Raw genomic sequence first — 22,462 nt, forward strand, 5'->3', positions numbered from 1 at the left:
CGGAGCCTGTGCCCCGCCACGGGAGAGGCCACAGCAGTGAGAGGCCCGCGTACCGAAAAAAAAAAAAAGTAATATCGTCATTCATCCATAAATATATACTGAATGCCTATTGTGCCATACCTTGTTCTAAGTGCTATCAGTAAACAAAACAGAAAAATCTCTGTGCTTCTGGAGAATATATTCCAGTGGCATGGGGAAAAGGGTCAGATAGCTTTTATTTTCATAGCACTTATCACCTTCTAATAGTATACCATACCAGTGGTTGCTTTCTAAAAAACACCTTCTAACTAGTGTTCTGGAATCAGTACAATCTCCTATGTAAAAACTAATATGAGAAGTTAAGTTTGGAAGTATAGCCAAGAGGTACTGCAAGATATACAGTCACATTTAGTATGTTCATTATATGTCATTTTGCAAAGCAGAATTTTATTTAACACAGCATTCAATAATAAGGTTGAACTAAGATTAAAACTGTGAGTTAACCATAAAATAAATCAAGCACAAAATTATAATCAACCAAAGTGTTCCAGGCCAGTTAACCAAGGTTTTTAAAAAATATTTTTAACAAACAAAATTAACTACAGTGAGATAAAATGCTTAAAAGTGAGATAAAACTATTTTAAAGTTACATGTAGATGCCAGGCTTACCATGAATCTGTGAGTGAGATGCAAGGGTGTAGAACCTGACTGGAATGGCTTTTGCTGGGGCGTTGGCATAGGACCATCATAAAATGGCCTTTGGGATGTTACAACTGGTAGATTGTGAATGCTGCCTGCCTGATCATCTTCCTCCTCTTCTTTGAGAAAACTAGAACCAGTTTTTATCATTGTAACATCTAGAAAACAAAGGATTATAATTAGAGAATTATAAATACCTATTACCTTGAAAAAGAAAAGCATTATGAAATCTAATAACCTTGTCCATTCATATTTAGTAATACTAACATTTTAATACTATTTGCCTCTTTCACTGTGTTAATATCTGCAGTGATAATTCAAAAGCAATGGAGGGTAAAACTGCTGGTACCTTAGCATGAATCAAAGCAGTGGCACCAATCTGTATTAGTAGTCAGTGTATTGTTAACCAATTGCAGTAAAAATTGTAAAAATATTAATTTTATTAAATCTTGATCTTTGCATAGATTTTTAAAAAATGTTCTCTGTGTTAAAATGGGAAGTGTGCATAAAGAATTGTGATGGGGGATTTCCCTGGTGGTGCAGTGGTTAAGACTCTGTGTTTCCAATGCAGGGGTTGTAGGTTCAATCCCTGGTCAGGGAACTAGATCCCACATGCTGCACAGCACAGTCAAAAAATTAAAAAAAAAAACATGTTGTGTAGTGCGGCCAAAAACTTAAAAAAAAAAAAAGAACTGTGATGGTTGCCTCAAAAAAAAAAGCATTTCTGCAATTGAGTTGTAAGCTGAACTAGCTAATTTTTTCATGTAACACCATTTTTACTGGAAATACCAGATAAACTATGGTTTATCAAGTATGTGGCAAACGTTTTCTTAAAAATGAAGTGAGCTGGTCATTTAAGAAAAATAACTGACAGAATTTGTGGTCAATGATAAAATTTGAGCTATCAAGCGAAAATCAGAATAGTGAAAAACGTGTATCTGCCACCATGAGCTTGACTGCTTTGTAATATTTAAAAACTTCTGATGAGATTGGCGATGATACTAACAAATATTATTCTGGATAACGTGTCAATATTAGGAAGGTCTGCAAAGCTCAGGAAACAGTATTTTCCAAATTACCAATGCATATGTGAAAAAATCAAACATGGTAAAAGATCCATTCAAGTTAGACCAATGGATTTTAATGTAATAATAGAGTTGAAAAGTTCACCAAAAAGTTTTCAGATTCCACATTGCATATAATCTTTAAGAAATTATCATTTGTTGCGTTTTGGTGCAACATCGAAGAAGAATATCTGCAATTCTTCCAATAGGCTATTAAAATACTCCTTTTTCAAACTACATATTGTGTGAGGCTAAATTTTTTTCACATACTTCAAACAAAAACAAATATATGGCAGTAGACTGAATCCTGAAGCACATGAAAGAATCCACCTGTCTTCTATGCTAAGATCTGCAAAAGGGTAAAATAATATCATTTTTCTAGAGTTGTTTTATTTTCATAAAAAAATGTTATTTACATTTACATATAATGAGTTTATTGTTACTTTAAAATGAATATTTTAAAAATTTCTCAGTTTTAATTTCTAACATAGTAAATAACAATAAACATAACTCCACAAACAATTTTCTTTGGGGTCCTCAAAAAATTTTAGGAATGTAATGAGCTCCTGAAACCAAACATTTGAGGAATGCTATCCTATAAACCCTATATGCTTTAAATGCAGCACAGCTTACCACTGTACACTGGCATTTCACTTCGTAATGTTCAAATGTGTTAATTTTAGCATATAAGTTGTAACAGTCACTTTATTTAAAGGTTTTTCATTACAATCCCAATATCTTTAACAGATACCAAACTATTCAGGTTACCTATTTCTTTTTGTTTAAAAACTTTTAATATTTATTTAATTGGCTGCACCGGGTCTTAGTTGCCACATGCGGGATCTTTAGTTGCAGCACCCAGGATCTTTTAGTTGCGGCCAGGTTACCTATTTCTTGAGTTAGCTTGGTAGTTTGTGTCTCTCAAAGAATTTGTCCATTTTATCTAGGTTGTTGAATTTATGGACACAAAGTTGTTCATAATATTCACCGATTAAACTTTTCACCTATTAATAGCAGTGCTATCTTACAGAAATATAATGTGAGTTACATATGTAATTTAAAATTTTCTAGTAGCCATATTTTAAATAGTAAAAAGAAACAGGTGTAATTAATTGTAATATACTGCATTTAAAATATAATTTCAACAGGTACTCAATGTAAGAAACAACCAAGATATTTTACATTCTCTTCTTTGTACTGTCTTCAAAATCTGGTTGCATTTTATACTTAAAACACACCTCAATTTGAACTAGCCACATTTTAAGTGCTCAAAAGCCACAAGTGGCTAGTGGCTATCATATTGGATAGTGAAGGTCTATGGGATACATGGTGATGACAACCCTTTCATTTCTTATATTAGTCATTTGTGTCTTTCTTTCTTGATCAATCAGGATAGAGATTTATCAGTTTTATTGATCTTTTCAAAGAATAAACTTTCAGTTTTACTGACTTCTCTATAGCTTTTGGTTGTCAATTTCATTGAATTCTGTTCTTTATCATTTCCTTCCTTTTGCTCACTTGGGGTTTAATTTCCTCTTCTTTTTCTAGTTTGCTAGAGCAGAAGCTTAGATCACTGTTTTGAAACCTTTTTCAACATACGTATTTAATGCTATAGCTACATTCTACCAATCCAGTACTGACTTTAAATAATAGTTTTAATAAAAAATTGAAAATATTGATCAGTAAGATGGATCATCACATTCACAAAGTCAGTTCATACCAACTGAGTTTTCATCATCTTCTAGGATATGACTTCGCTGTCTAGGACGACCTGAAGCCAGCATGAGGTCATCATCATCTTCCTCATCATTTATAATCCCTTTTGAAAAAGAGCGGGTTTCGACTGCATTGTCATTTAGAAAATCACCAGCACTACTTGTATCTTCTCCATCAAAAAGATCATTATAATCCTTTTCTACTCTGCTAGATACCTTGAACAAATTAATACAAAATTAGAAAGTATTAGTGAACTACTTAGATAAACACAATTACTCAAAAGGCAATCTTTTAATATGCACCTATAAAGTCTACCAAGTAAGCAAGTGCCTTGGTAAAAATAATTAGCAAATATGTTTATGAGGATTGTATTTATATTTATATAAGACCTAGTCCTTACTTTAAATGCCTTATAGTCTACAGATAAGGTGGAAGTATAAGACAGACATGTAAAGAAATACATGCGTATACCCAAATATAAAGCAAGATTTTATTCCTCACAATCATTCTCCAGAAAAGAAGTCACCTATGAGTCCTTACAAAGTCTCTCATTATAAGATATTCTCTCATTTACTTTTATTTTGAACAAGATACTGCTTAGGTAAGATGTTTACTTTAAATGATCTCAGTTAAATCTCGTCTTTGGGGTATTTTTTGATGGTTAAAGAAGTAAACAAATAGAACCAAAAGAAAAACAAAAGTGGCAAATAAATTCAACATTAATCATTGATTCCTAGGAATATGAACATATCATTGCAAGTACTGAATGTCACTGTAAACAATTTTTGAGATCACTTTAAAAAGTGAATAGTAAGCAGATACATTGTAAGGATCACAATTATTCCTATAGAATGAATAAAAACTGTACAATGTTAAGTCAATGGAAACTTATAGTTGGGTATAAAAGTCTAATGAGAACACCATTAATGGATTCAAAAGGGACTATATCACAAATCTTTTAGATGGAAGTGCATATAACTGTGTTCTGGAAAGTTGACATTTAAAGAAATGAGAGAACAGAAAAAATACTTCTAAATTCATATGTTTAAACAAATGATTTGAATAATTAAATTAATAACTATTGATAAATGCTACAAGAAGATATTTAACTATTTTATCCATAGTCCTAAAAGTTTATGTACTCAAGTTGGTTAAAAACTTTTTTCGGACTTTCTTATCAAAAATGAGGGTTTTAACTTATGGTGAGAGGTGTTGTAACAGAAACATATACTATGAGGAGTAAAAGCAAAAAGGAGAGACTGGGCAATTCTGGATAAAAGGGTTAAGGTTTTATAAGAGGTGACCTTTAAACTAAAATTTTTTTAATTTTTAAAAATTTTATTGACATATAGTTGAGTTACAGTGTTGTATTAATTTCTGTTGATTCAGTTATACATATATGTATTCTTTTTCATATTCTTTCCCATTATGGTTTATCACAGGTTACTGAATATAGTTCCCTGTGCTATACAACAGGACATTGTTGTTGAACTAAAAATTATTTCTCAATTTAATTTTCTTTTTAATCAACGTTAGACATGCATATAAATTAGTCAGTGTTATACGGTTTAATATAAAAATGAAAACAATCCTCTGCACAGCCTCCGACTTACTTCTCTGCTCTCAATTGTTTCTTTTGATACTTTCCTCCACACTTGTAAATCATATTCCAGTGAAATTTTTTGATTTTTCAGTTTTAATTATCTATTTAATAGATGTTACTAACTTCTTTCTGTTAAGAAAGATGAGGATTTGGTGCCATTTTTCAACCACCACTACTCCCCTTGTATGCATATACACCATTCTCCTACTCCTGTCCACCCAATATAGATATATTCTCATTTTGCTTGGATCAATTTACAGTATTTAGATTTATTATGACTATGTAAATGCTGTTCATAGCTAAACCCTAAAGCAAAGGAAATAAAAGCAAAAATAAATAAATGAAACCTAGTTAAACCAAAAAGCTTTTGCATAGCAAAGGAAACCTTTGACAAAACAAAAGGACAACTTACTGAATAGGAGAAAATATTTGCAAATGATATGACCGATAAGGGGTTAGTATCTGAAATACATAAACAGCTCATATAACTCAATATCAAAAAAACAAACAGCTCGGGCTTCCCTGGTGGCGCAGTGGTTGAGAATCCGCCTGCCGATGCAAGGGACACGGGTTCATGCCCCGGTCTGGGAAGATCCCACATGCTGCGGAGCGGCTGGGCCCGTGAGCCGTGGCCGCTGAGCCTGTGCATCCGGAGCCTGTGCTCCGCAACGGGAGAGGCCACAACAGTGAGAGTCCCGTGTACCACAAAAAACAAAAAACAAACAACTAAAAAATGGGCAGAAAAGCTGAATAGACATTTTTGCAAAGAGGAAATGCAGATGGCCAACAGGCACACAAAAAGATGCTCAACATTGCTAATCATCAGGGAAATGCAAATCAAAACCACAATGAGATATCACCTCACACCTGTCAGAATGGCTATTATCAAAAGGAACACAAATAACAAACATTGGCAAGGATGTGGAGAAAAGGGAACCCTCCTACACTGTTGGTGGGAATGTAAATTGGTGTAGCCACTGTGGAAAACAGTATGGAGGGTTCTCAAAATACTAAAAATAGAACTACCATATGACCCAGCAATTCCACTCCTGGGTGTACATCAGAAAAAAAACAAATACACTAGCTGGAAAAGATACATGACCCCAATGTTCATAGCAGCATTATTTACAGTTGTCAAGTTATAGAACCAACCTAAGTGTCCATCAACAGCTGAATGGATAAAGAAGATGTGATATAGATAGAAGTTAGATAGATACTGGAATACTACTCAGCCATAAAAAAAGAATGAAATTTTGCCATTTGCAACAACATGGATGGACTTAGAGCTTAAGGTATTATGCTAAGAGAAATAAGTCAAACAGAGAAAGACAAATACTATAGGATATCACTTACATGTGGAATATAAAAAATGTAACAAACTAGTGAGTATAACAAAAAGAAACAGACTCACAGATCCAGAGAACAAACTAGTGGGGAGAGGGGTGGGGGGAAGGGCAATATATGGGTAGGGGATTAAAAGGCACAAACTATACTGTATAAAATAAGCAACAAAAATATGCTATACAACAGGGAATATAGCCAATATTTTATAATAACTATAAATGGAGTACATCCTTTAAAAATTATGAATCACTATACTTCAATAAAAATAAAATAAAATAAACAATCTCTCTGTTTTGGTTTTTTTCTTACACGGATTCCCCAAAGATCTTCCAATCTCCTGCCTGAAAAACATAAGACTGGCTGACAATGCTCTGGGAGCCAAGTATGAAAAGTGAGCTGGGAATTTCAACGTTCAAGTATATACATTTTCATTTAATCCTTTTCAGTACAGTATTCTTCCTTCACCCAACACCACTCAATTGTACCCAGTGTCCCTGGATCAGTGACCTCTGTTTTCCCTTATCTTAGAGAATAAATCTCCAGCTTTCTGCCAGAATGTATACAGGGGTGAGGGAGGGCAGTTACCTAGCTGTGCCCACTGTCGCTGAGACTGGAGGGATCTACTTGCTTGTTAAATCAACCCTCCTGTTTTCAGCCCCACTTTTTTTTTTTTTTAATATTTACTTATTTATTTGGCTCCACCGAGTCTTAGTTGTGGCACGCAGGATCTTCAGTTGTAGCATGCAAACTCTTAGTTGCAGCATGTGGGATCTAGTTCCCTGACCAGGGATCAAACCTGGGCCCCCTGCATTGGGGGCGTGGAGTCTTAGCCACTGGACCATCAGGGAAGTCCCTTTGGCCCCACTTTTAAGTACCTACTGCTACCAAATTCTGAATCTTTGGGGACTCAGGCAAGCTAAGTGGCACCTCAGGGGAAATAATGAACAAAAACAAGGAAGTGTAAAACAAGGCAGCCTGTTTAAAGCAGCCCAGTCAGGCTGTGCAGCTAAGCATAAGAAGTATATAGTTAGCTCTAAGAGTTAAGGGAATTCATGACAGAAAAACTTAGGCTAAACTAAGTTACAGTTATTAACTAATTTTCATCTATAAAACATTTATTTAACTAAAAACACCTAGAACACCAGGATACTAAAATATTAGTTTTTCACAAAGGTATTCCTTGGAAAGCCATGAAATATTAATGGATATTATATGGAGGAAAGAAGTTCCTCAGTAAAATGTATTTGGGAAACATTAGGTTAAACAAGTTTAAACGTTCTTTGTGATAGAGCATTACTGAGCATCTATTATCTATAATAAATTACAATTTTCAAAGAAAGTAATGTAGTTTGTGGTGTTTCCCAAATTCATATGACCACAGAAAGACTTTGAAGAAACTGTTCTACCCTATTACTTATTACCTTACTGTTTGACATCTTTCCATTGGGGTCACAAACATTCTCCAGGACTCCTAGATTTCCTTCTGCATCAGTATAAGCTATTTGACCACAAGTAGGATGCCACGACAGGCCACAAATTGCATAACCTTTCTCATGTTTCACCCTAAAAATTAAAAAGTGAATTCTTAAAACACTGTCAAGAAAAATATAAGCTATACATTTCTTTAGGTAAATTTTAGTTAGAAAAAGTTTTGATAAACATAGCTATATGTCTGCATTTTAACAATCTAATGATTGCAGATTTGAATTGTTTAATAATAAAGAAAACAAAAATCTAATAGAAATAAGCAAAAAAGAGACAAAAGATTTACTGAATCATACCTTTCCATGCAATCTTTGGTTTCCACATTCCAAACTATAATTAAACCATTAATACTCCCTGCAGCTAAATATCGTCCACAAGGAGACCAGGTTACTATATTTAGGGTCTAGTAAAGAAAAACAATACATAAATAATAATTTCATATAATTTAAAACTAAAAACTCATTTTATTACCAAATTCAAATTTTTATAACCCTTATTGTATGCAATTTCTAATTAAATCTGATACACAAACAGCAAGACAAAGTTTGCTTACTTTTTAACTTTCTTTTTCAATAATATTCAACAATCAAAGTAATAGCAGCTTTTACTTTATCACAAGAAAATTACACTAGCACAATTTTAAAAGCAAAAAAATGTTTTTATTCTAGAAAGAAAGACAACACAAGCTATCCTCTTAGCAGTCACCATCAAGATGAAGAGAACTAGGAAGTGAAGTGAATCGTACTAAGCCATTGCTGACCTACTGGGCCTCTGTTTCCTAACTGCAAAATGGGTATATATATGAGAAGGGGGCAGGGGGAGGGAGAGAGAGAGAGAGAGAGAGAAAGAAACACAGACTAACAACCTTTCCTGCTCTAAAACTCCAGTGTCTATAGTCACAAGTCTCAATGAAACTCACTTAACAATAAATATTACTAATAATGTGAGAATTACCTATTCTAATACTATGCTAGGGTTAAATTTGACTTCTTATAAATTAAAAGATTTTTCTTACCAAATTTCACAAAGGAGGAAGGTCAGATAGGACCTAGCAAAGACTTATCTACTAGTTATTCACTAAGTGAAGAAAGGCTGAGGGGTAGAAGGTGGACACATGCACAGCAGTCCAGAGTTGTTCTCCATTTCCAACAATATTTAGCTGTAATTGTATTAAAGCAAAGTATGCATTAAATATTCCCATTAGCCTACTGAAAGTATCACTTGCAAAACCTACCTGAGAGATGAAATTATCTGAAAGATCAAACTGATTACTCCAAGTTTCTCTTCTATATAGCTTAACAGATTTTTCCACAGGAACTGCTAGTAACTATTAGGAAAGATAAATGATTTAAACAAAAGTTTACACTAAATTAAGTTTAAAGAGAAAAAAAAGCAGAAAATTCATCTAAATAAGACTACAAAACATAAAAGCAAATTTGTATTTTAATTGGCAACTAACAAAACTCAGAAAGCTACTTAAAATTTTGATAAAGAATGGGTGATGATCACTGTATTGCTTGCACTGAAAGACAGAGAACTTATAGTCACTAATATTTTTAATACTATTTCTTAAGGAATATAAGCCCTTTGGATCTAAACATTCATCTTATTTGCTGGCAGGAGAGAAACAGAGCCAGAATACTTTGAATATCTTTGGAAAAGGAAACTTATCTTCTTACATATACTTCCAAAAAACAGATTAGTAGAAAAAATAAAACTGACATATTCTTTCCATGCTTATCAAAAAAAGAAGAAAAATGTATTATTTATGAATAGTAAAACTATGTTTAAAAATTTTTTTTTAATTAATTAGATTAATTAATGTTTCATAAGCAAAGAAGAAATACATACTGGATTTCCCAACTAACACTTTAGTGCAGAATGTACCCTTAAAAGTTTACATGACACAAAAGGTCATACATTGAAAAGAAAGTCTCCCTCCAATCCCTAAATCCTATTCCTACTTCCCAAAGGCAAAAAACATAAGCATAGACTATATAAGAATGCATACATACATATATACAAGTAGACACACAATTAAACAGTAGCATTCTATCTACTATCTACACCTACTGCTCTACAGCTTGATGTTTTTAACATATCTAAAGACTGATTATTCCATGTGAAGACACACAGATATACCTCATTCTAACAGTTGCAGAGTATTCCATTTTCAGGAATAAATTCCACAGTTTATTTAACCAGTTCTCTATTAATGAACATTCAGGATGTTTACAATCTTTTGCTACTATAAACAATGATACAACATTTTCATTATACATACTCTGTAGTGCATATGTATAAATATGTTTATAGAATATATGCCTAGAACTAGTACTACTGGTCATTCATTCTAATAAAAACTGCCACATCCTCTTCCACACAGTATATATCAAACTTTTGATCTTTGACCATCTGACAAATGAAAAATTGACAATCATATTTCAATTTGTATTTCTTTTAGTATGAAAGGTTGCATGTATTTTCATATGTTAAAAGCCATCTGTGTATCTTTTTCTGTACACTGTCTGCTCATGTCCTTGTTCACCTTTTTACTGGGATCTTATTGATTTATAAGAACTCTCTGAATATTAAGGAAATTAGCTCTGTCATATTGTTTCAAACTTTTTCTCAGTTTATCATTTGTCCTTTGACACTGAAATATTTATTTTTTTACTTTTCATATTGTCGAGTTTATAAATTTTTTCTGGAAATTTTCACATATACAGAGAAGTTAAAAAGATGATACAGCAAATACCTATACAATGAGATTCACCATGTGATAGGAAGTCTCCAAGATGGTTCTCGGTAATTCTCACCTCCTGGTATTCATGCCCTTTGCCAGTACATTTATTAAATCTCCTTTTCTCCACCTTTATAATATACTAAATTCCCATATATACTGGATCTATCTCTCTGTTTAATAGATAGCTGTCTATTCATGAATTAGTATCACACTTTTAATTCCCATAGCATTATAATGTTATATCTGATTGAATTAGACTTTACCACTTTTCTTTTTTAAGACTTTTGCTTTTCCATATGGCTTTAGAATAAGTTCTATTTGGCCCTCCAAGCATCTTACTGACATTGTATACTGAATGCTTCAAAACTATAGATAATTCAGGGAAGAACTGACATCTTTATAACAAAAATTCATTTCTAAGAATAGGATATATTTTTCTATGTGTTTTTCTAAATGTTGCCATTTGCAACAACTTGAATGAACCTAGAGGGTATTATGGTTAGTGAAATAAGTCAGAGAGAGAAAGACAAATACTATGTTATCAATTACATGTGGAATCTAAAAAATAAAATAAAAATAAGTAAATAAAGTGAATAAATATAACAAAACATAAACAGACTCAGAAATATAAAGAACAAACTAGTGGTTACCAGTGGGAAGAGGGGAGGGGGTAGGGCAAAACAGGGGTGGGGTATTAAGAGGTACAAACTATTATGTATAAAATAAATAAGCTTTTTAGCTTATCCTTTTGGATATATTATATAGCACAGGGAATATAGCCAATATTTTATAATAACTTTAAATGGAATATAATCTATAAAAATTTTGAATCACAATGCTGTACACCTGAAACTAATATAACATTGTAAATCAACTATACCTCAATAAATAAATAAATAAATAACAAAAAGGAATAGAATTTTTCTATTTAAGTCTTCTTTTACTCTTTTCTTTGTAGCATGTTTAAATTTTCTTTACATAGCTCTTTCACATTTTTTGGTAAGTTTATTCCTAGTTATTTTATCTTTTAAAAAATTTTTTATATCTTTTTTGATTTCACAGTTAGTGCATTATTTTCTCTCACCATATTTTCTAAATGGCTATTGTTTGTATATAGGTCTATAGGTTTCGTATATTAATTTTGCTTCCAACTACCTTACTGAATTTTCTTATTAGTAATATTTTTCCCCCAGTTGATTTTCTTGGGATTTCCTCATATACAAGCATTTCATTTGCAAATAATGAGCATTCTCCTTCCCTTCTTTCAAACCCTCATATCTTTCTATTGTGTAACTGTTATCAGCTAGTACCTCCAAAATGTTAAACACTAGTAGTAAGAGTTGATATAACAAGACTGTTTCCAAAGTTGTCCCATTAAACATGAATGTAAAGAAAAAGGTAAAATCAATTCATTCCTGCCAAATGTACTCTTCAAAAAAGAACCTTTAAAAAGCTGAAATGTTTCTTACAGCATTTCAATAATAATTAATTTGCTTGGAGCTCTAAAATTTATAATCTAAATGAAATAGTTACAATTAAAAAAAACTACTCTTACATTCAAAGATAACAAGGACTGGAACATATAATTAAAACAAAATAAGGGACTTCCCTGGTGGTGCAGTGGTTAAGCCTCTGTGCTCCCACTGCAGGGGGCGCAGGTTCCATCCCTGGTCAGGGAACTAGATCCCACATGCATGCCACAACTGAAGAGTTCGCATGCCACAACTAAGGAGCCCGTGTGCCGCAACTAAGACCCAGCAAAACCAAATAAGTAAATAAATAAATATTTAAAAAACAAAACAAAACAAAAAACAAAATAAGAGTCACTCACCTTCCCACTTTTTGGCTGCCAAGCAAGTCTGCAGATTGATTTTGCATTTATCGTATCATTGCATTTTTGCAGCAGTGGCCAACTAATAGCACATGTCTGATTTAAAAAAAAACAACAACAAGAAAATGTAAGTCTTGTGACTGAAAAATAATCTTTTTAAATAAATAAAAATGAAAAATAAAATGCCAAAAGAAAAAAAAGAAAATTTATTTCCCCTTATGAAAATTCTCCCAAAAAGAGATATGCAGCACTGAATACATTTAATAAGTGGTTTCTTCAAACTGATAGATAGCTCGGAAAAAAGCAACTTAATTCACTTTAACCTAATTATAATATTTGATTTACCTAAGTTACTTTAAGTTTTTCACAGTTATAAAGAGCACAAGTCTTAAATAATTAACTCAAATAGCAGTATTTCCTATGTAGAATAAGCAAACAGTATACTCACTGAATAAACATACACAAACAAAAAAAACCCCAATACATTAAAATCTTAAAGTAACTATGAAAATAAACTTGAGAGATCTACTACGAAATGTTAAGGTGTCAAAGTCAATCCTTCTAAATAGTTCAAAAGTGAGGGAAGAAACTGTGGCTATGAGCTGAAGCATATCTGTGAGGATGTTTTTCTCATCAGCCACATCATTCCTAGAAATGCCAAGCCTTCTGTGATTGCCTCAGGAAGAATTCATTGTTCCCTCTGTCAATCCATAAAGCATTTTCTTCATACCTCCTTTAAAGCCATTACCAGGCTGGGTCAGAGTAAGTTATGTGACTCTCCAAATCAAGCGTGGCCCATGCCTTACTTTCGTATCCCCAACATCTGGGGACCAATATATGGTAGTTAGCTTATAAGTATATAACGATTGAATTTCCCTTTGTGATTAGATACAGAACCAATTAGTCTTCAACATATTTACTTTTGCTTAGATTGTTGGGGAATTTGATCACAAAACCAGTATTCAATGCTACTCAAAAGAAACAAACTATGAAGAAGAAGAATTATTAATTTGGCCCAATAAAGCATTACGTAACGCCCAATATATGATGGAAATAGGCAAAAAGTTTTAAATTCAAATTGATGAGCTTACCTGATCTGAAATTTGCCACACCTTGACAGATCCATCACAACTAGCTGATGCCTGCAGGAACAAAACAATAGATTTCTCTATAGTTACAGCCATAATACTATATGGAGACTGGTTCAACGGATAAATTAAAGAGGCTTTTAACAATTATGTGAAACTTTCTGCTAATTCTCTCACAGTTTTAAACATATTCGCAAAAAATGCAAAAAGAGAGGGAAAAAAATGATTACCAGAAAGATGTCCTTAGGGTCAAAGGAAAGACTTAAAACAGGGGCATCGTGTCCTCGAAATGTTTTCTGTTGGCTGCAATCCACCACATCCACAACTTTGACTAGAAAATCACTAAGAACAAGAGTAACGTACATCAATAAATGCCAATACAAAAGGCTCTCAAAAGCTATGACCCAAATATTTCAAAATAATAAGAGTAAATGCCATAATTTCTTTATAGCAACATGTGAAATTTGGCACCCATATTACCTTTTAGTTTTGGTCTATAAAGATGCTAAAAACATAACTCAAGATTTCCCATATGTTAAAATATACATACTTTTAGAAAGTGGCTTCCTTAGTTGGATATTAAGCTTCTATTATTTGCTAATCTAATTACAGCCACAACCATTTTTAAAAGCATTATGCCTTTTACTCCAACTCAGCAATTCACCAATTACATTTTTTTCCTATGACAAATAAGCAACAAGAAAAACAACAAAAATCCTGATTGTACAGTCTAGGTTGTACCTAAAATAATTTTTAAAATTTTGTATCCAACTATCATCTTTCCCCAATCTTTTCCAGCATTTACTGAGCAGGCTGTTGGCAAAGCAATATACCTCAATTCACAAAGAAGCACAAGTTTGTCATCAAAAACCTTTATCAGAAAGAAGACTTGAATATAATAATTAAATAACAACAACAAAGAAGGTACAGAGTCCTGAATATGTTACCCTGAATCCAATGAATGAGGCCATTTTGTTCTAATATTATTTCATTTTCTGATATCAAAGAGCCTTACCTAGATCCAGCAGCAATTTTTGCACCATCCCTATTAAAGACCACATGGTTTGCATTTGTGGTGAAGCGAGTCAATATACCATCTGGAACTCCTTCAGGAAACGTGTGCACTTGAACAGTATTGTTAGATGCTGCAGTGACCAATTTCCCATTCTAAAAGAAAAATGAAAGAAACATTGGCAAAAATTAGTTAATTAATTGGGAGTCTCTCCATAGTTAAAAATCCGGTAAAAAACAGAAAAAAACTTATAAATGTAGTTCATGTCAATAGAAAAATAATCAATATATAATTTCTCTGAAATGGCTATTAGCAAGAAAAATTTACTTGCTGCCTTTAGAAAATTTAATTCCCTCTTCATCAGCCAAACTTTTAGCCTCTGATTTCTCTTGTACTTCTAGCAAGAAAAATATTTAAATAGTGTTTTTGTGGATTCCCAAATGTCATAAGAAGGAGACTCAGAACAAGGAAACATAGCTAATCTCAATGAGGGAAGAGCACAATGGACACTATTAGTATTGCCCTGTGTTTCCAGAAACCATCATTAGATGTCTTTTCAGAGTAGGGTAAAGTCTAAATGCGAATCCATGAATTCATGGCTCCTTTTTTTTTTGGCCGCACTGCAGGGCATGTGGAATCTTAGTTCCCCAACCAGGGATCGAACCTGTGCCCCCTGCAGTGGAAGCGCAGTGTTTATTTAGTGTTTTAAAAACACTAAATAGAAAGTTTTTAGGATCCGAAAATGATCTGCAAACACCGTTGTTTTGCACAGCTTTTAGCTAAGAATCATAAAAGGTCAGGGATCTGCCCTACCACCTTAATTTTATTACTTACCCAGGAGGAATTAAGTCCTGATGGACTAAGTCATAGTCTACCAACCTCATACACAATTTGGTATATCATATGGTCAATTTATTAATTTATATTAAATGATAACTACCAAAAGAAACAAACTACTCAAGTTTGTTAATGAACATACTTTACCCTATAGCAATAGGTCTCAGCCATATTTGCGCACTTAGGACCCTTAGCTTATCTACAGCATCTTCTCCCATTCTAACGGGAAAAGAACCTGGTAATACAATGACATGTTACCATATAGCAATATTGGGGGAAATGTATACATCTGTTCAAATAACAGTATAGATGATTCAAATTTGAACTGTGATAAACACCTTCAAGTTCAATTACTGGAAAACTGGTGAAAAATACTGTTTATGCCTACATTGCAACTACTGTATATAATTAAATCCATAATAAACTAAATTCATAATGTTGAAGTTAAGCTAACAATAATTTAAATGTGAAAAACAGAAGAGAATCAACAAAAAGCTATAACCAACTCAATACAACACTGATGCTGCTAAGTGTTCTTTGGCAAAACTGCAGAAACACCAACTATTTATTTGTGTGCATGTACAGAAATTTTGCAACCTTGGCTGTGCTTTACTTCGCAGACAGATTTCTTAGTAGAATACTGACTAAGCATCCTCAGTTAGCTCTAGTAAAGAATCTTGGTAATTCTTTAACAAAACTTTAGCCCTCTATTCATGTGAAAATGTTAAAGTATATAACCGCACTAACTCACCTGGGAGACCTGAAGAAAGGCCTTGCTTTGAAGTCATTTTCAAACAAATCTACTGGGAAATCAAATCACTACCAGTATACGGTGTCAACTAGTAAAAATTTAAAAAAAAAGAAACCATGCAAAGGATCAGAGCTGTGGTCCAGATCTGGTCAGACTATTCTTCTCCCTGGTGGATAGGGAGGAATGGAACCCAGCACAGGATGACTTGGGCCCACTGTGTTCCTTACTATGTCATTTGACTTTCCTCTGAGCTTTGATTTTCCCAAGAATAAAATGGAGATAATTCCAGGTACCTCTCCTTACCTTTGTTAAAGACAACGTAAAATACTATGCAAGCATTAACTATTACTACCTACAACTATGTTGATATATCCCAGTTTCACTATTTTGGAGGGTGATGTTTTTTCTGCTTTGTTCTCAAATAAAGCACCTAATTGTACTTCCCTATAGCACTGAATCCATAAAGTACGTATTTACGTATTTATAAGCAATTATGCTTTAAATGAAATTGTCAACTTTGCATGGCTATTTGGTAACATCATTTCATTGAAGAACTATAAACTCCATTCCTAAAGCCAAACATTTTAGCACTGAATATGAGCCTTGTAGTCGGTTGAATAGTGGCCCCTAAAAGACAATCCTAAGCCCAGGTACCTGTTACCGTAGCCCCAGGAAACTACCATAAGCCCACTTTCATTTTTTTCTTCTTTAAAGTCTTTTTCGTATACAAAAGCGGTACATACTTATTGTAGAAAAAAAAACACGAAACTGTCCTAGGCAGACAGTGAGTTTCCCTACTCTTGTGAAGTAATTTCCATTAACATGTTGGGGTTAAGTCTTTTTAACTTTATTCTATACATATGCAAATTACAAATATTTGTGTACTTAAATCCTTTTCTTTTTTTTTTTTTTTTTTGTGGTATGCGGGCCTTCCTCTGTTGTGGCCTCTCCCGTTGCGGAGCACAGGCTCCGGACGCGCAGGCTCAGCGGCCATGGCTCACGGGCCCAGCCGCTCCGCGGCACGTGGGATCCTCCCATACGGGGGCGCGAACCCGGTTCCCCTGCATCGGCAGGCAGACGCGCAACCACTGCGCCACCAGGGAAGCCCCTTAAATCCTTTATTTTAACAAACATAAGACTATTCTATAACAGACTGTTATGAAACTCTATTTTTCATTTTTTCAATTAATTGTAAACATCTTTCCAAATGAAGGTATATAGCACTCCCGCATTTTTTTAGTGGCTGCATAGTATTACATTATATGACTACCAAAATTTATAAAATGTATTCTCTATTCAGGGACACTTCAATTGTTTCTTTTGCTATTATAAACAATGGTTTTACTAATATCCTTGTCCACACAAATGAATGTGTGTACTTCCTTAGGGTAAATAGCCAGAAATGACAGTGTGCATTCTAACTGTGATACATCATTATCAATTTATTCCAAAAAAAGTTCATCAGTTATACTTCTAGCAACTGCTGTGAAAATACTGTGAAAGAGAAAATATATATTGGTCTCTACCCTCAGTTCCTGGCACAGAGCTCCTAAAACCCTTGAACTGTCCTAAGTGATAAGAGCACCAGGAGCATCTTTTGTTCCAAAATTTGGTCTTTGACTGATTCCTGACACAAAGCTCCCAAATCCCTCGGAACTTTCTGGGTGACAGGAATGTCTTTTGTTCTAATAAGATGCATCTTGGTGGGCTCCTGGATAGCTTCAGGATGGTGGCTGGTCACCAGAAAGATCAAGTCATGATCAGAAGCTTGGAACTTTCAGTCCCACACCCCTATCATCCAGGAAGGGGAGAGGGGCTGGAAATGAAGTTAATAATCAGTCATGCCCATGTGATGAGCCTCCATAAAAATTCCAATAACATGGGGTTCAAGGAGCTTCCAGGTTGGTGGTGCACCCCAACTCCACATCTCCATTCTCCAGACCTCACCCCATGTTCTCTTCATCTGGCTGTTCATCTGTATCCTTTATTATGTAATAAACTGGTAAACGTATTTCCCTGATTTCTGTGAGCTGTTCTAGCAAATGATCTTATCCAAGGAGGGGGTCATGGAAATCCCCATTTGCAGCCAAGATGAACAGACGTTGTAGGTAATCTGGGGACCTAATACTTGTGACTGGTGTCTGAAGTGGGGGATAGTCTCGTGGGACTGAGACCTTAACCTGTGAGGTCTGAGCTAACTCCAGTTAATGTCAAAATTGAACTGAATTGTAGGACACCCAGTATTGCAAAGAACTTATTGATATGGGGAAAAACCCATATATCTGGTATCAGAAGTGTTGTCAGCATGGTAGTGTGACAGTAAAGGAGAAACACAGGAGAAGAGTTGTTTTTCCTTTATAAATACTTCTCCAAGCCCTCACTATTACTGGGATCAGGAATATTTTTCATCCTTGTCAATCTTACAGGAAAAAAAATTCAATTGTTTAATTTGCATTTCTTTGCATATTAGTGAGATTTAGCTCATATTTAATGTACATTAGTCATTTATATTTTTTCTCCTGGGAATACATTTTCCATTATATATGACCATTTAAAAAAAAGTATCTAGGGCTTCCCTGGTGGCGCAGTGGTTGAGAGTCCGCCTGCCGATGCAGGGGAACCGGGTTCGCGCCCCGGTCTGGGAGGATCCCACATGCCGCGGAGCGGCTGGGCCCGTGAGCCATGGCCGCTGAGCCTGCGCGTCCGGAGCCTGTGCTGCTCCGCAACGGGAGAGGCCACAACAGAGGGAGGCCCGCATACCACAAAAAAAAAAAAAAGTATCTAAAGTATCTAAAGACCATCTCATCTACCTTAATGAGTCTGGGTTTGAAAAAAATATGAATTCTGTAGAAAGATTTTTTTTTCCTATCCAAATACAATACACTCAACTTAAAATTCATCACAAATAAAAAGGTTAGATACTTAGTTTGCAAAGTCCCTCTGAAAACATATCTCCAGTCTCCAAGTAACCTACATCTCACTCCTATATTTACTTTACATAAAACATTCGAAATGTGAAATAAGTATATATCTTGAAAAAGTTAATGAAACAGTCCTTTTTTCCAGTACAACTCCTCAAGTTATCTGAATTAGTGAGCTAAAATTTTGAAACTGCACGGAGTTTTCTTTCAAAGAAAAAAAAGATACATTTAAATCTCTTAAAAGATAAAGTATAATTTCCTGCATATATTTTAATTGGCTCATCATTACTATCCATTAATCACCTTTAATAAACCATTCAGATTTTACCTGTAGAAGTTTTGGGCAAATTATGGCATTATTATACATTTTTAAATATTATTATTTCATAAGAGAAATGAAAAAGTTCATCTGTATTCAAAACTTCTATAAAATATTTTTCATCCAAGTATAAAACATCACATGGCAGTATCATTTCATATCAGTTGCTGTAATTGTTTTAATACCTTCAAAGCACATGAATATGCTTTTTCTCCAACATTAATGGACTTAGGATCATCATCATCCAAGTCTTCCCAAATCCTCACATCACCATCACTTCCACAAGTTACAATACAACTGTGAAGGAAACACACTCGTTAAAAAGTCACCCAGTTTTAGACTTATTAATTTTTTTTGGAATGCTACTTTATCTCTTTTCTAATAAAATCAAGGTATTAGCCAACATGTTTCCTCATTTTACATACATAAACCTCAATAACAAGGACTTTTAACCTCCTATTCTGTAAAATGAAAGGTAAGTTTATGCTTTCTACAGTTTCTCCTTGGCATAAAATTCCTTATATATTTGTAACAATGTAAGAAAAATGAATGTAATCTCTGTAACAACAGGGACCAGGTCTACTTTGCTTACCATTGTGTCTCTAGCACAAAGTAGTCTCTGACAAATAGAAGCTTTGATAAATGTTGAATGAATAAATGGATGAATGGAAGAGCTCAATTATCCAAAGCTGATTATTCAAATGGCTATCTGTCAACTCCCAAATCTTGCTTTCTGAGTGCTTTTCTTCATTCAGTATGTGTCCTCTCTGGGCACATACAAAAGCAAATAAAATACAAAAATAAAATGGTAAATGGTGCAGTCTCGATGTGCAACTGATCCCAGGTTAAGATGGAGCAGGGAGCCAAGGGCCTAAGCCAGTGGCATGTGGCTCTGCACCAGTTCACAGAGACCTGCCCACAGCAGTCCCACGCAGGATACTGAGAAGTCAATGTCCATCTTGGATGTGTCTTCATCTCCCAGAAGCAGTGGAGTGCACACCTCTTGGAATCATGGCCCATCAGGCATTCAACATGTTCCTCAGTGCACAGAGCTGGAGAGGATCCCCTTGGTCTCTGCTGAGGCACCCAGGCAGAATGCCAGTGAAATGGGGTCACACTTCAGTATGTTGCTGCCTGACCACGGTGTGAGCTACTGCCCTCAAGTGACTTTCACTCCTTCCCAGATGATTTACACTCAGGGAATGTCTCCTTCCCAGCCAGGAATGATGATTTTCAAGGGGCCCCAGGTGATGCCCTTAGGAGAGCCCAGTATTCCAGGGGTGGCCCCGACCTTTGGTGGGAATCTAAGGATGCCCCACAATGGGCCGCCAGTTCTCACCTGCCAGTGGAATCCCAATGATGTCCCACATCAGAATGTGAACAATACCTTATTCTGGCCTCCCAACAGTAACTTCTAACAGAGGCCCTTTAACACCTAAAACATTATTGGATCCAACCATGCCTTCCACTGAGGCCCCGGCAATGCTCCCCTCTTTGGATCAGATGTTGCCTCCTAGAAACCCCACAACCTTAGGATGTCCCCAGCTGGATCCCCATTATTGCTGGCTTTGGAATCCCAGAGCTCTTTTGTGAGCCAGCCAGTCTCCCAGGAAGACCCCTTCCTACTTAAGCAGCCCTTACCTGCTCCACGGAGAGCAGAGCAGTACTCCGGGGCCCAAGAAAGTGCTCCCAGGAGGAGATCCCCGGTTTCAAGGCCTTAGCGCTGCGACTATGAGAACTGTGAAAAAAGCTTATAATAAGCACTCCCACATCGTGAGTCACCAACGCAAACACAGGTGAAAGGCCCTATAAATGCATGTGGGAAGCCTGTACTTGGTCCTTCTTCCGTTCCAATGAACTTAGAAGACATACTCGGATACACACCAAATGCCGACCACATAAATGTGACCAGTGCGGCCGACAGTTCATGAGATCTGACCATCTCAGGCCACACCAAAGGACTCATGCGGGTGCCAACATCCCCAGACCCACCGGCTGACAGTGGACATATGGCTGGTCCTCCTCCTGCTCCTGGTCTTTAGGTCAATCTGCTCTTCCCCTCATTTTGGTTTCTCTGCTCAGATCCTGCCTGCCTCTGACCAGCTAGTCTCTTTGGTAGGTGTAGGCTTTGATGAAGACAGAAAGATTATGAGACAGTGTGGAAGCCCATATGAGCTCTGGACCTAGTCGGGGCTCCTCAAAAACTGTCTTGGATGTCCTCACATCTCTGGGGCCACCTACTTTTGTGCCAAGTTCAGCCACATGGGAAGACGGAGCAAAGTAGAGATTGGGAGCTTTATAAAAAGCTCTTTATCTTATGTCACTCCCAGTTTGAAACCCTTTAGCCACTCTCCTTTGCCTGCTACATAAAATTCAAGTTCCTTATCTTGGTCTTTGACAGTTTCCAGAGACAGACTATGTTCAAATCCTGAATTTACCACTTACTAGCCATGTGACTTTGGGAAAGGTCTTTGATCATTATGCCAGGTTCCCTCTTCTGGTAAAAGAAAAACAGTATTGGACTGTTGTTAACACATCTTATGTACAAAATCAGATTCTCTCCAGCCATCACCAGCCTCATGCCCAGAGTGTGCCTCCTCCCATCATTTCCAGACTTGGATGGAATGCCCCCACAGGACATGGGATCTGGCACCTCAAGTAGCCACTAGCAACCCAGGAATGTGGAAGAGTTAGTGCTCCTGGGGTAACATTTGACTAATGGGAGATGGGAGAAATCCAGGCCGATAAATTCCCTCTTCTTCCCTCCCTTCCCTGAACTGGGGCAAAACGCCATTTCTCCCAGTGGGGAGACCTCCCAAGTAGCCAGTGGACACACCTTCTGTGCCTCTTCTAGGCTTGTCATGAAGCAGTCTCAACCTATCACCTGGCATTGCCTCCCATTCTTCCTTGTGTCAAGTCCCTTTTCACACTCTCAATGCTCTGTATTTGCATCACCCAAATAAAACATTGGTACTTAAAAAAAAAGGTAAATGGTGGGACTTCCTTGATGGTCCAGTGGGTAAGACTCCACACTCCCAATGCAGGGGTCCCAGGTTCAATCCAGGGT

At 35.5% G+C, this 22,462-nt stretch overlaps 1 protein-coding gene and 1 pseudogene across 1 annotated transcript in view; one reads left to right on the forward strand and one right to left on the reverse strand.

Annotated features, from left to right (window-relative positions):
- The window catches only part of WDHD1 (WD repeat and HMG-box DNA binding protein 1), a 63,147-nt gene that overhangs the window by 31,579 nt on the left and 9,106 nt on the right, over positions 1–22,462 (reverse strand). Inside the window, exons 3-12 of the mRNA XM_007116160.4 lie at positions 19,581–19,692; positions 14,571–14,722; positions 13,786–13,897; positions 13,559–13,609; positions 12,468–12,563; positions 9,125–9,217; positions 8,187–8,293; positions 7,827–7,968; positions 3,463–3,673; positions 649–836 (exon numbers count right to left, since the gene is read on the reverse strand). Coding sequence (XP_007116222.2) covers positions 649–836; positions 3,463–3,673; positions 7,827–7,968; positions 8,187–8,293; positions 9,125–9,217; positions 12,468–12,563; positions 13,559–13,609; positions 13,786–13,897; positions 14,571–14,722; positions 19,581–19,692 — 1,264 coding nt within the window. The remainder of the gene's footprint in view (positions 1–648; positions 837–3,462; positions 3,674–7,826; positions 7,969–8,186; positions 8,294–9,124; positions 9,218–12,467; positions 12,564–13,558; positions 13,610–13,785; positions 13,898–14,570; positions 14,723–19,580; positions 19,693–22,462) is intronic.
- LOC112062580 (Krueppel-like factor 17) lies at positions 20,246–21,437 on the forward strand (annotated as a pseudogene).

This window comes from Physeter macrocephalus, chromosome 11 (genome assembly GCF_002837175.3).
Source record: "Physeter macrocephalus isolate SW-GA chromosome 11, ASM283717v5, whole genome shotgun sequence".
NCBI classification, from domain to species: Eukaryota; Metazoa; Chordata; class Mammalia; order Artiodactyla; family Physeteridae; genus Physeter; species Physeter macrocephalus.